Below are 12,203 nucleotides of genomic sequence, written 5' to 3' on the forward strand. Positions count from 1 at the left end.
CCAAAGAAAGTTCATTACTGCCTCACCACACTCTATCATTAAGTCAGGAAACAATGGATTTCAGGGATCTCTGTATTTATGAAGCTCGTGTTTGTTTGCATGGTAGTTGACTTGCAGAGTTCATTTATAGCAATCAATCAGTGGCAAAGCTGCTGCAAAATGAACCACCCTTGAATACAGATTATGCAGAATATTAATTCAGTAATAATTGAGTTCTTGGAGGCTCACAGGTAAAGAGACTAATGTATTATACATCTCACACTATGCTGTGAGAGGTTAGAGGACTCTGAAGCCTTGTAAGACCAAAACCATTAATAGTGCATACTGCATTGTCAAGAGGGAAAAAACCCCCTGTCTTTAGTGTGTCTTAGAAGTCTAAGACACACTAAAGACACAAGCTTAAGACCAACTCGGACAAATGTGGGGGGTAAGTGGAAACCTTACAAAGTAAAGCCGCTCTTTGGAAGCAAACAATCAATACCTGCGCTGTTTAAACTTTTAGAAAAGCCACATAAGTATTGTCAGTGTAATACTGCAGCCCACAGGTAATTAACATGCACTGAAACCTTTCCTTCTTTTAGACATAAAGGTAACCAAAGAGGTGGTTTCATCTACGAATACAATTTCAAGAAAGTGCTCTCAGACAACTTTTAAAAACCCCAAACCAACTACAAAATGAAAAACAAAAAACCAAAGCCACAGATACAAACCACCACCCTTTTCCACAGGGAACAAGTCAGGATGTCCTACCCAGCTTCAAGCTGCTGCTATAGAGGGATACAGATCTGTGGATCCTACATTAATCTGCCAGCCCCATGCAGATGGCACAGACTGTGGTGGGGGATCTGAAGTGGCCCTAAATCCCTATGTGCAACCACCACCTGAATGCCACCTAAGGAGATGCAATCTGATTTATGACTAAATTCTGAAAACACAACTTGATTTAACCATTCATACGTGTACCCCAACACCTAAAGTCACCATTTCTGGGCAATGAAACGCTACAGGTGCAGTTGTCACAACTACAAATGTGGCAGGGTCTGAGCTGTTTGTGAAACCTCACGTTGCTTTACTTGCATTACAGAAGAAGAGTGGATTCCAAGTGAAGAAAGATCCCAGCTCATCCATGGATAATGTAACCAGCTACAGCTTGTATCTGTGATGCTGGACTCCTGTCCTTTGTCAGTCTCTCACATGTTAATATTGTAAATTCTCCCATTTTTCTCTCCTTCTGTTTTCCCTCCCACAAAGTGGCCAGCCAAGAAATCCCTTGGGTAACTCGGACACGTATTTTGTGGCAAGGTACAAATCCGTTTTTAAGGGAGAAGAAGTCCAGGAAGAACAGCATTTAAAACTCCCTTCTCTTCTACCTCAGAGACCAGGGACTTACCAAAAACTACTCCTAGAGAAGCACACCACCCCAAATACAGCTGCCACCCTATGATTTCCCTAACAACACACTGAGTGAGATACTTAATGCAGTGTATTTAAACACACCTCTCTGCCCAGGGCTCAGGGCACTTGGCCTAATACACCAAGTTCCACAGAGTTTGGTTTTGTTTTTAAACATTATAAAGAACAAAAGGCAGCTGACTGACCATCTGGGCTCCACAAAGGATGCAGTATGTATCTTTAGAGAACATAACTTTATTTAATAGAAGTTTTTTGCTCCAATATACAAAATAAGGGACTGCAATCCCAATTGACATTTACATAGTTACACAGCAAATAAATTCCACCATTTACAACAACTGACAACTTTCCCACACTCCTCACTGTATGACAGTCAAGAAAAATCCTATAATGTTTTACATACCAATCAGTTATATTTTGTATTTCTGTCTCTTTTAATTCTGTTTTAAGTTGCAGTTTCTGACATCAGTTTAATTAAGAACTTACAATTATTTCAGCTGCACTAAAAGAAAAACGAACTATATAAACTGGAATATTATCTCAAAACCCCTATACAAAATAAAAGTCAGTATCTTATAAAAATACATAGCAGGAGAAAAACCAGTAAAACAACAAAATTTTTTTGAATTTTGTTAAAGTATAAAACATTTATCAACTAGCCTCAGCTTTCAACTACATTAAAACAAAAGAAAAAAAAACAAAACAAAGAAAAAGAAAAAAATAAGAAAAAAACGAAAAAAAAGACCAAACAAATTAGCAAAAAGTAATATGACAGTTCTTTTCCAATACTGTACCTTTAGTATGCAAAGGACTTCATCCTTCAAACATGCACCATTATTCAACTGATTTACCCCTTAAACCCTTTTCCTATTGAAAGCCAAGAATAGATGTTAACATTATTTGAATCCTTTCAGAAAAATCCAATCATATTTTCCTGTACCTCCCACAGTATTTAGGCTTTACTTTACAATGCTGGTAGTTTAATCATGATACATAATCTTCTATAAAAGAATTCCAGCCAAACCAAGGCGTTAGAAACTCTGCATCTTACAAAAGCGATTTGTTATAGTATGACAGTTGCTAAATAGCCCAATTTATTTAGTGACCCTGTTCAAGATTTGTTCAACTGAGTGAATAGGTGAAGTCATTTCCTGAGCTAAAAGATACAGGTAAGTAAATAGTCAGTTATAGCAGCAGACAGGAGACATTCTTTTTAAAAGTTGTAACAGTATCAATAAAATAACCTTAGAAAATTACAGTAATGTAAAAATCACTAGCTGACAAGGGAGTGACAAGGACATCCAAGACCTGATTGCCATAATCTGGAATGCACATCCAATGATCTTCCAGAAATTACATTCAGCTACTGTCAGACAATGTACTCCTAAGTGAAGAATGTCAAATAGTTCACATTTCTTACAGATCATGTGTTTTGTCAAGATTTAATTCTTAATGCTGTTTCATAAACCTAAAGCAAGGTAAACTGCTTAGTTTCAAAAATTTCCACTACACAGGACTTCAATATTATTACTTTCACAGGAATGTGGTATCTTCAGTCTCATGAAATTCCAAACCTATTTCTTCTTATTACTCAGACTCAATTTAATGTTTAACAGAAGTTGATCAGCTTTTAGGAGAGGAAATAATATTCTTAAAATTATTTACTTCGATCCAAGTCATTCTAATTTGCCTGGAGTATGAACCATTAACAAATCATCAAAGAACTACAAAGACTGGTATACCACCACTGCACCAACGTTTTCTTATTATTTAAGTCTTCTACATTACAGTCTGATCACTTTTTTCCCCTGTTAATGGAAAGAGTCTATTCTGATCTAATTAAATAAAGTACCTGAGTTAGATACCAGCTCTTCCAGAAGGAAATCTCTCTTCTGTGTTATAAATTTTTTCAGATATTGTAATTTTTATTGTCTCTCCTTTAATATTTAAACATAATTAGTTTAAATTCAAATGAATATATAAAATTTCCAATAGCTGTTAGAATAAAGGACAATACACAAGATCCTAAGTTACAATAATTTATAAATAAAAAATAAACTATTAGAAACCAAATCTTTCCCCATACGGAGATGAAAAGCCATAACCTTGACTGATTGTTCCCGATCACACGTTATAAATAATGTAAGCTTCTCCAGAGAAGCAAAGCATCCTTGCCTCCCTGACACCACTTTATACCTTCAGTTAAACCACTTCCATCAAGAAGGCAATTGAGTTGGGCCCAGACATAACCTCTTGCTTACATGTTAACCTTCCAAACCTCATTCTTTCAAACTTAAGCACAGGAAACTAACTTCACAGGGAATCCTTGACCTTTTACACACAAAGTGTATAAAGTGTATACACCTTTTATACACACAGATTTCTAACGCTCCTAACTGCACCAATCTGGCAGTGCAGTGAGAACCTGATTCAAAGGCCACTGAAGTCCATGGAAGGCTTCAATGGGCTTTGAACTAGGACCACAGGGACGGCATTCCCCAGAGGAAAGCTCCTGCAAGAGTGGTTGGTATCTCTCTCTTTTCGCTTATGGGATGCAGTGGGGATGTGTAGTCAGCATGACACCTGAGCAAATAAAATGAAAATGATACAAACATTTTAAGAACCCCAAACTCTTTTCTTAGTTGTGTGCAAACTGTGCTATTGCCCCTAGAGCTCCCTGCTTTCCTTCTCTTCAGTGCTTGCTCCATTCCAGGAAAGAGAAGATGTGAGACACAAGAATCTCTCTTGACTACAGCTCCCCCTCAGTCCCGAGACTGATAGAAGAGGATGTAACCAGACTCAGAGTTCTTTGAGATGTCTGATGTCAACCCGTAGAATTCTTCAATAGCTTGTGCATCAATTTTCTGGATGTAAAAACACAAAAAATTGAAGTAGGAAGGTCTTGCATAACATACACATAAAATTAGGTTCCACTCTAAACATTATGGTCAAACCAAATTAACTTTCACATAATTACATAAAATAATAAAATCCAAATAATTCTTAAACTTGTTATGTTTCAGCTTCCCCTCAGCCATCAATTGCACAGAGGGTAGCAGCTACGTATGTTTTATATATAAATTTTTAGAGTGTTGTGCATTAAGTTCCTACGTATTGGAAGCTAAAACCCAATTTATCTATATCAATATTTGCCTTCTTGCCACAGAACAGTTTATTAAACAACGGTGAAAGACAGTGCTCATAAACAAAAGAGTCTATTTTGAAAACCTAAATGGAATTCAAAGCATTGTACAGTCAAATTGTAAGGCACAGCTCTGCACACACAATTATTGCTCATTTAGACTGGGGTTGAAGCCTCTTTTCATCAGCACACCAGTTATTCTACTTTATATAATCAGATCCACAATTGGGGTGCACGTGCTCTGGTTGGGCTTACCTCAACAATATCATCATCAAAAAGCAACCAAAAATCATGACTCTTCACTATTGCAATATAATGTCCTCTGTTAGGGCCACTGTAAAATAAAATTAGGAAAGAACATAAACTATAACACACATTCCCTTTAATTATTTTTCTTGCAGAAAAGCAATACTTAACAGTAATTAAAATGGCTACCACTACAATTTCTGTTTGGATGTGTCTTTTTTTTTATTCTCTACTTACATCATCCTCACAATAAAGTCTTACTTATTATGCTAAATAAAGAATTACAATTTTAAATAAGGAATGAGCAGCACAGGCACTGAAAATACAAATGAAATCTTAAACAGAGACAGAGAAGTGAAATCAATAAAGCATTCTGATATTTCATAGAGACAGAACAGACCCCAAACTATTTCTGATCTTCAGAAAAAAAAAAAAATTTGTAGAGCTGCTGCTCATCTCCTGTCTCTTTATCTGGTCCACTGTAAAAAGAAACTGAATTAAATTGGCAGTTTAGGAGTCTCAAGAAGCTCAGCAATGAGAAAGGCTCCCAATTAAAGCTGTTACAATGCTTAGCCTCTTCAGTTATGGCAGACAAGAAATTTCTCCATGACTATGCCAGAAATAACAAATCCACCAAAACTTTAGGAGTGTCTTATTTCTCATCAGGTTTCAAGTAAGGAAACAGCACAATTTCTGAAACAGCTGAACCTTACAACTGGAAGTGCACAACCGAGTTAAAGCGGTTCTGGAACTGCTGTAACTGCCCAGCAGCACTCCCATGGATCTTGTGCCCAGGTCAGGGAGGGAAGGTGCCACCCCGAGGGAGACGTCTGTGCACCAGATCACCAACACCATGAAAACAGCAAGGGCATCTCCCTCCTGCCCATGGCTCCGAGAATGGAGAAGTCCCCAAGAAGGCAGAAATGGTCAGAACGGCCAGAAAGAATTTCCCTTATAATCCAGAACAAGAGTGTCCCAGAAAACTATGGCACAAAGGCTTATTTTCCAAAATTGTCCAATTTGAGATCTATTTATCTCAACTGTACTCTTTAGTCATTGTGAGAAGACTGAATAAGCGGAGCAAATTGCCCAAAGAGAAAGTGAAATTAGGATTCCTAGTTATGAAAGTGTGACCAGTACAACCTAATCTAATGTCAAAGTTACCGTGCTTTGAGTTTAAGTATTTGACCTTACAACATAAATTATTCTATGATTGTAGATGTCAAATTGTAATTTTCAAGTTTTTAACTTGGAGCTTTTATCCACTCAATAAGCAGTTTGTAGAACAAACTCGTTTTAAGCCTTGAAGCTACAAGAATATTTGTTGAATCTAGCAAAATCAAATACAAATCTAACAGTCCTATTTTGAAAGCAATGAAACAAAGTAATCAGCAAAACTCATAATACATGGATATATTTCAGAACATGTTGCTCAAGCCTTAAGAAAAAAAACACACCCTAAAGGAAATGCTTTATAAATTAATCTTTCTATAATACTTTCCTTCCTAAGAAAGCTTTTTTCCTTGGAAGCTGTTTTAAAATATTATTATATGATAATGTGCATTTTGTGTTGGTTTTTTAAACACGGTTAAGTTCGTATAAAGATCTGTAATGTGAAATACAGTCACCATGTTTCCCAATGATCTCTCAAAGCAACAAGGCCATAATTTCTGTCAGGACTGGTAGCTTTTCCCCACAACACTTTTTTTTCCTGAATAAGTTTCTTTTTAAGAGATCTTTATTTGCTATTGATTAATATGACACTGGGTGCTTTGTGTTGTTCTTTTAAGCACAGTTATGTTTATAAAAAAATCCCTTGCTTAAAGCAGAGTAATTACCTTCCACAATGAACTACCACAGCAACAAGGTCATACATTCTGTCAGGATTAGTGGCATCTCCTGAGGTGTTGAATAAACGAAGCTCTAAAGGAAAAACTACTCTATAAGAGAGTTTTGTGTATCGATGCAGCTGATCCATGTACTTAAATCTCTTCAAATGGAGAGCTAGAATCATAGGCAGCTTTTTTACTTTCATCCTGAAAAAAAAACAAAAAACAACAAAACAAAAAAACCCAGCAGTATTTCCATTATTCATCCTAAACATTCAGTTGGTATCAATAAACAAGAAACTTGTTTTACTGAAGTCTTTAAAAACCTTTGCAAACATTAAAAGAAACCAAAATAATCAGCTGTTTAAAAGTATATTGTGTTGTTAAACTAAAGGGAGATTTTTTTTTTCACTGAAAGAGAGAGAGAACTGAAAATGTATTTAAAACAGTAAGATATGGTATATAAAAACAGTTGTGATGAGCTCACATAGTAATTTAGACATAAAGATCACATAGCACAGATTTCAATTTTTAAGTTTATCTACCCATAGCTTTCCAAAAGCAAAACCTAGATCCCACCTGATGTACAGTGCAGGTTTTGCAACAGAGCTATTTCAGAAGTCCTGTTCCAGCTGAATTTCCCAGTAAACCAGCCAAGTCAAACAAGCTCTTTCAAATAAGCTTTGTTACACCACTTTGTCACATAAGTATTACTCCAAGTTTTCCTAGCCATTCATTTCCAAGCCATTCATTTAAAATTCCCAAGGGACACAAATAACCCACTGTTATGCACCTACCTCCTGCTATCCAAACAAGATAAGGGTGAGCTCCGGCACAGAAATTTGGTACAAATGTTGCGGCAATGTTTTACAGCAGTCAAAGCCAGAAAGTGACCTAGTTCTACTGAAGGCTCAATAGCCCCTTTCCCTAGCACGAGGTATTGAGATCTCACATCAGTGCCTACAAACCCTCCTCAGCCAACCACAGCTGGCCTGGCAGCAAACACTGACTTCCAAATCTTTGGGCAGTGAATCTGCCCATCCTAACAGAACAACCAAACCAGAGCGCTCTGCTTCTTGGCACAGCCAAGTGCCCCAGACCAGCACAGTGCTGACTTTTCAAACTTTCAGCCCCAAAGGGCAGCTCAAAAGTCTCTGCAATACAGCCCAGGCTTCAGACATGTCTATTAAGAGCACACTTTCAGAATGTCAGGAAATTTGTAAAAGACAACCGGCTTTTAAAAGATAGGGGACTGTGGACAAATTCCTTGATAACTCACCGGCCGACAAGGGAACTAGGAAACGAAAACAGCTGGAGCAGGGCAGAAAGTTGACAGAAGCAACTATTTTTTAGGGTGAGTTACATTTTTTACTATATTATGGCTACAATTTCTGCTCTCTTTTCAAAACTAAGTCCTCCCCTTATAATGTAACTGTGTTTGATAATTGGAGCTCTTTCAACGGTGAAGAAATTTGGTACACCATCTTTGCTAGCTGAGTAGTCCCCATCACAGCTAAACTGTTTTATAGAGATGGAAGAAAAGTATGACTGCAGTGAAACTGAACTTACACCCCACGTGAAACCCAAAACATAAGCAATCAAAGCTGTGTTTTGCCATGGAAGTGCCTACAGTACAGGTTTATGTCAACCCAATTCATATTGGTCATGGCTCACATTACCTCCCACACAGAAAAAGAGCTCAGGCAACAGAAAACAGGCCAGGCCTGGATTCACAACCTCTACCAGACACCAATTAGTAAGCTTAGGCAACGTGTGAGGGCAGACTTGGCAGATGAGATATGCAAAAGCTGGGTGTGCAATCTATGGTAAACCAAATAACCAGCAGCAGTGGTATAACCAGTAGAGCATGTCAGAGCTCCCACTCCTTCAGCCAAATACTTTCTCAGGTAATAAATAACCACACCGTACACAAATTGACAGGTTTTTCAAAGGTGTAAACAAGACTAGAATTATTAGGCAGACGAGAATTGGTTTTAAACAAACATAATGGTTTTCAGGCTTCCACAGAGCTTCTGATGATTTTCAGGAGCATTGTCAAGCAGTTTAGCACAACTAATCAAACACGCTCAAGAAATTAGAAACTCAGTCAGCAACAATAGTTACAAAAAGGGCTATCAAACTGAATCTTTCAGCAACTGGAAAAATTATTTCATTTTCAAAACTAAACTAAGTTTAGAAAGCCACATGCAATCAATGACTTTGCACCATTGCAATTATCTTTGATTGGTCACCAACAGTTTGTTTTAACTTGGCTTCCTAACTTATTTTTGGTCTTAAGAGAATTCATTTTCTCGTTTGTAAAATAAATAATGATCAAATAAGTCCCAAAATGCTTTACACGGATTCTCACTACTCATGGCAAGAGACACATTGAATTCTAGCAAGAGGAATGAAGGCAAGTTACTTTTAAGTGGAAGAAGAGTAGAAAAATTAAAGGGGAAAGGGTGTTGTCTCCTTTACACACACACACAAAAGCAGTACCAGAGTATTTTCATTGAATGCATGGGTTATTTGTCTCCTTCCCCCACTGTGCTGTACCTTTTATGTGCTTCTTGCTTACTGCGACACTCTTCACAGTAATACTTGTATTCACTGCACAGAGTTTCTGTGTTGCTGAAACCCCTGAGTAAAAAAAAAAAAGAAAGCTGTAAATACTCATTTTTAATATGAAATATCCATATAAATGCACAATATCAGCATAAATTAATACACTTCAATCTACATAAGATAGAACTGGCAGCTTATTTCCTGCTGTCTGGGTAACAGGTAAAGGCAAGCCACAAAAATTTGGATTTTTGTGCCTACCTTAAACAGTGAGTGATTGAAGTATTCTGCTCCACGTCAACTGAAAGGTCTAAGAAGTCTTCATCCTTGCTGCTTACCTGCATGAAAAGAAGACCCAATAGAATATAGTTAAGACAAATAATACTAATTTGCCTCTGTTTTTCAGTACCACTTTCTATTGACAGAATGTATCTTTTACCCTATAATATCCTTTTAAAAATTTTTGCAAGTGGCTTTTTTATTTCAGAGATTTGCTGTATTTTCTGATTTTTTTCAGGAAGGGTGAAGTGTGTATGAGTCTCTGGGTTTATACAATGCCAGTTGTCATTATGCTGCGATTTCAGATCAACAATATTAATGCCAAGTTTCTTCTACAGGTTTTTCAAAAGAACAAAATCACTGTGATTCTTCTGCTTAGTGCTCTCACTTGTGCTCTTCTCTGAATCCCTTGAACTGAAAGTTATGTATTTGCATGTCACAGTGTACCAAATAAACAGCATGAATATTTTGAAGCCTCTTCCAGGCTAGACTCATACTCTTAAAGGAACAGCAGACAGTAAATTTGGCAAATGAGAGCTTGGAGCTCGGTCTGACAGAGGCAGAATAGTAGCTAATTCTCATAAAAATGTAAGAATAACAAGAAAGTAAAGCAGAACATTCTAGAAGCAGAAAATAAATTCCACCACAAACCCTGACAAATGATGAAAAAATCCACAGCTGCCCTGAAAACCAAGTATGCTATTAAAGTTTTAAAAATCAGTTATGGACAACCTTAGCTTCTGCCTGCTAGTGTGTCCTCTCTGTATCTAAATATTCTCAATGTCACTCATGACAATGGTCTCTGTCTAAATACAGAAGTAAATGCTTTTAGAAAAGATACCTGGCTGCAGTTTCTTGACTGAATGCAGGAAAAGTGAAATAGGTACAGGGAAATAATGTAAGCTGATTTTTAAAGATACGAGATTTACGTTCCCTTTTCAACTCACAAAGGGGAAAAAAAATGTGTAAAGTTGTTCTCGGATAATCAAGAGATGAGAAACACACAGCTCCTAAGGGCAGTCAGTGTACATGGAGAAAAAAAGAAAAAAGGCAGATGCTCAAGACAACCATATCTGAGTATTAAAAACACAGGGCAAATCCAAACACCCAGGAAATTAGGTTGAAAGCTTCTGTTAATGCTTGTGAGAAGACTGGACTCCCACTGTTCTGCCTCTAGCTTTTCCAAGAGTTAAGTGCGCGTGTAAAAAAACGCTGCTATGTCAGTACACATCATTTCTGCTGCAATATTCAGATGGCTCAAGTAAAATGTTTCTACTTTTAGAGAGATCACAGAACACATATGGAAAACTTCCAGAACGTTTAGAGTGGGAAAAAAAAAGCCACCTGCAACTTCAGTGTGCTGCAAATTTCCTGTATTGAAGGATGCATTATGGTATAGTTGTGTCGTCAGTTCTTCAAAATATCCCCTTGCAAATCACTCTTGGAATTATCAGACCTGCGTTTATAACACTAAGAACTCTGGTGGAAATCATTGTAACTGGGGATTAAGAACGGCTCAGGAAAAAAAAAAAATCAGTTCTAGAAAATGCTCTGCTGCTGCAGTCTTCAGCTAGGACAGCTGGAATTAGGGAGTCATGTGATCAGTGTTATTCAGACATGCAATTAGACAATTCTTCCTCTTTTGGTCTAATCAAAGAAAATTACGTGAAACAATACAGATTTCACAGGCAGCTTTATCCCACACAAAAGCTGTAAGGGCAATGGAGAGGAGGGAAGGGATGTGTTCCACTCGGTTAAAAAGAGATTGGTACTGAAAACAGAAGTTTGCAAAAGGACAATTTCCATTTTCCGTGATAATATGGCCTTAAAACACCTCACTCAGGTTAGCCAGCCCACTAGGCACTTAGGACCATGAGGAACCATTAAAGACTTTATTGCAAGAATAGCCAAGTGGATTTTTTTCCATTTATGTCGGTGATTTATAAATTGCTATTCTTAATTTTTAAGAGCCTTAGTATTATAACAGATTTTTCTAACATGAACTCATACAGTTTTAATTAAAAAAAAAAAAAAATGAAAGCCACTCCAGAGTCTTACAAGCCTCCCCACACACTTTTTGTAAAGGTTCTGTTTCAAATAAATATCACTAAGCTTCTTAGACTACAATCAGCAATGCTATATATTTCAATCACCTATAGAATGAAAAAAATGATAGGCATGATCAGAAAACCTCAGCACTTGCAGAATCGAGCCCTGATGTGTTCAAGAAGCTGTCTGAGTGCTCCTAACAGGAACATCTGAGTAATAGTGAGGACTTTGGATGTTCCAGTGCTCTGGCTGAAGAGGATGGTGGGCTGTTCCCACATCAAGGACATCATCTGCACCCACACAGCTCAGCTGTACTCTGATGACCAAAGCTGCACAGAACACAAAGCTCAGAAGGCTGACACTCACAGAATCCATTATTTCTCACACTTGGGAATTTCACTGGCAATGTGAATCTGCTCACTGGCAAACGAGCTCTTGCAGCTATAGACTGCCATGTGTCTAAAACAGAATGTAGTTTTAAAAGGAGCTGAAACAAAGTCTGTGATTTATCTTGGTTAAAAAAAAAAAAAAAAGAGAAATTAAAATCCAGCTGAGCTAAAGGCTCTGTAGCACTCATACGAAAAAGAACACTGGGATTTTCCTTATTGCCTTCTCTCAGTCCAAAGCAGAATTGAGTCAAAGAATTTTATGCCTTGTAGAGTCATTTGAACCCAAGAGTG

The 12,203-nt window shown here is 37.3% G+C and overlaps 1 protein-coding gene across 1 annotated transcript in view; it reads right to left on the minus strand.

Moving 5' to 3' along the window:
- Positions 1–1,627: 1,627 nt before the first annotated feature.
- USP12 (ubiquitin specific peptidase 12) overlaps positions 1,628–12,203 on the minus strand; it is a 32,725-nt gene continuing 22,149 nt past the window's right edge. Inside the window, exons 5-9 of the mRNA XM_038147612.1 lie at positions 9,457–9,533; positions 9,190–9,273; positions 6,640–6,837; positions 4,811–4,889; positions 1,628–4,277 (exon numbers count right to left, since the gene is read on the minus strand). Of these exons, the coding sequence (XP_038003540.1) occupies positions 4,176–4,277; positions 4,811–4,889; positions 6,640–6,837; positions 9,190–9,273; positions 9,457–9,533 (540 nt within the window). The 3' untranslated portion in view covers positions 1,628–4,175. The remainder of the gene's footprint in view (positions 4,278–4,810; positions 4,890–6,639; positions 6,838–9,189; positions 9,274–9,456; positions 9,534–12,203) is intronic.

Source organism: Motacilla alba, chromosome 1 (assembly GCF_015832195.1).
Source record: "Motacilla alba alba isolate MOTALB_02 chromosome 1, Motacilla_alba_V1.0_pri, whole genome shotgun sequence".
NCBI lineage: Eukaryota > Metazoa > Chordata > Aves > Passeriformes > Motacillidae > Motacilla > Motacilla alba.